The 2,057-nt window shown below is 32.2% G+C and overlaps 1 protein-coding gene across 2 annotated transcripts; it reads left to right on the forward strand.

The window, feature by feature from the left end:
• The first annotated feature begins 372 nt into the window (after positions 1 to 372).
• On the forward strand, positions 373 to 1,821 carry LOC131633485 (uncharacterized). 2 transcript variants are annotated; one of them, XR_009293332.1, is made up of 2 exons: positions 373 to 1,167; positions 1,342 to 1,821. XR_009293332.1 is itself a non-coding variant. In XM_058904197.1 (2 exons), the coding sequence occupies exons 1-2, from the start codon at positions 1,116 to 1,118 to the stop codon at positions 1,684 to 1,686; spliced, it is 384 nt and encodes a 127-aa protein (XP_058760180.1). In that variant the 5' UTR covers positions 373 to 1,115; the 3' UTR covers positions 1,687 to 1,821. The 2 variants fall into 2 exon arrangements, 1 of the variants encoding a protein (XP_058760180.1); XM_058904197.1 differs by having other exon boundaries at positions 373 to 1,154.
• The last annotated feature ends 236 nt before the right edge of the window (positions 1,822 to 2,057 follow it).

Genomic DNA, 2,057 nt, shown 5'->3' on the forward strand with positions numbered 1-2,057 from the left:
TCGATCACTTTAGTGATTAACAAATTCTCAATATAACAATTCTAAAGTAATTAGTTATATATGATATAAAAAAATATTATAATTTATGCACAGGAAGCAACAGCAACTTAAAAAAATCATTAAAAAAAGATTATATATACATAGTTTCTATGTATATGTTTATGGATATATAAAGTGCTAGGCCTGGTTACTGTATGAGCATAAAAGAGAATAAAAAAAATGTAAAGTTTCTATGTACTATCATTGCAATGCCGACACAATACCGTTAACATTTATAATAATACACACAGATTCAATTCTATATATTTTCTGGTAGAACTTTTTGCTTTCATAGCTTCATTTTTCTGGTTTTATTGTAGTATTCTGGTTTTCAGGGCTTCATGACCATGTTTTAATGGGTTTCACTTTAATGGTTTTTGTTTAAATGGTTTCATTGTTCTTTTGCTGCTGAATATGACTTGTGGAACCCATTTGTAGCATTGAGATTTTCTTATTTGTTTGTTTCTTCACTTGGTTTGTTAGGATTGCAATGGTTGGGAAAAGGATTGCAATGTCTACGCTAATGACAGTCTGCACATTCATAAAACAGAAGCATGATAGTAAGTAAATAAACATAGGATTGCAATTGTTACTGTGATTGCTATTTTAGAAACATTATCTTGACTTTTCTTTTGCTCTCTTAGGTGATCAACTTGCTTTCTTTGGAATTTTTTATCGCAGGTGGTTGTGGTGCTTATGTAGTTTTAATATCTAAATATGATCCTTTACATGATAGAGTCGACGATTTTACCACTAGCTCTTGTCTCACACTACTCTGTAGCATACATGGATGTTCAATAACAACAGGTGAAAGCATTGGAAATAACAAACGCAAATTTATTGTTTGAGATTTATTTTTTGAGAACCTGATTGCTATAGTGCTTCTAAAAAATATAATGAATCTGATTGCTATAGTGTTTCTACAAATGTGAATCTGATTTGCATGGCCAGTGGTCTTTGAGTTTCAAATGATGTTGGCTCCACTACTTTGCCCAACTATGAGATCTTTAGTTGTCGATCTTGTGGAAAATCATGAGGCTGGTAATTAGTCCAACAAAAAGCCATCCAAAATATTAATGTTCTATGAAGGTTCTCTGCGGCGTTTCAGATGCACGGTAGTTTACTCGGGTACTTTTGAACTTTTTCTTACATGTTCTTTTTGTTCTATTTCTTTTTGAACTTTCTCAATATTCTAAAAGCTGAGATAAGGCTCCTTCTCATCAGTGGACAAATCAATGTATGCTACTTGTGCTCAATATTGATATTTTTCACTGTAATGACTTTTTTCTGATTGATTTTTAGGAAGATCATGCGGATTATATCAAACTCCTTTCATTCCTTAAGCCAGGACATGATGAGTTACATTTCTCATCTACAAGCATCTCCAATTTGAAGAGTCAATTGGAACAACATACTGCACTTAAGTGCAGTTCTGACTCCAGCAGGTTAATAGAGTATTGGGTTCCTATGCAGCTTTCTAGTTTGCAGCTTGAGCAGTATTCCTCAATGTTGCTTTCAAACTCATTGCCATTATACTCAGGCCAAAAGTCTAATTCTGTTGATGCCCTCTGTGACCTTATCATCTCAACAAGGAAGGTAGACATGATAAGAAACATAGAAGCTGGAACTTCGAATTTCACACAATGACTATCCACTTTTAGTTGAAGTGTATTTTAGTCATAGCTTATTTACTATACTTTTTTATGAGCATGATATATATTTTGCCAAATTAGTTGTAGATGTTGTAATAAGACTAAAAGAAAACAATGACATCCTTACTTATACATTGTCCAGTTTTATAGATTTAGCAAATAGTTATAAAGTGTTGGTTTTTTCCATTGCTTCGTTTGTTGATAGTTATAAACAATAGATATGATTTATAAACAATAGATATGATTTATACATTTTCCAGTTTTATGGAAGATACTAAGTACATGTTTGGATTGGCTTCTACAAGCTCCAAAAGCATTTCTAGCCCACTTCAACTTGAAAATTGGTTATTTTTCTTGTTTGGATAC

This window comes from Vicia villosa, unplaced genomic scaffold (genome assembly GCF_029867415.1).
Source record: "Vicia villosa cultivar HV-30 ecotype Madison, WI unplaced genomic scaffold, Vvil1.0 ctg.001128F_1_1_3, whole genome shotgun sequence".
Classification (NCBI taxonomy): Eukaryota; Viridiplantae; Streptophyta; class Magnoliopsida; order Fabales; family Fabaceae; genus Vicia; species Vicia villosa.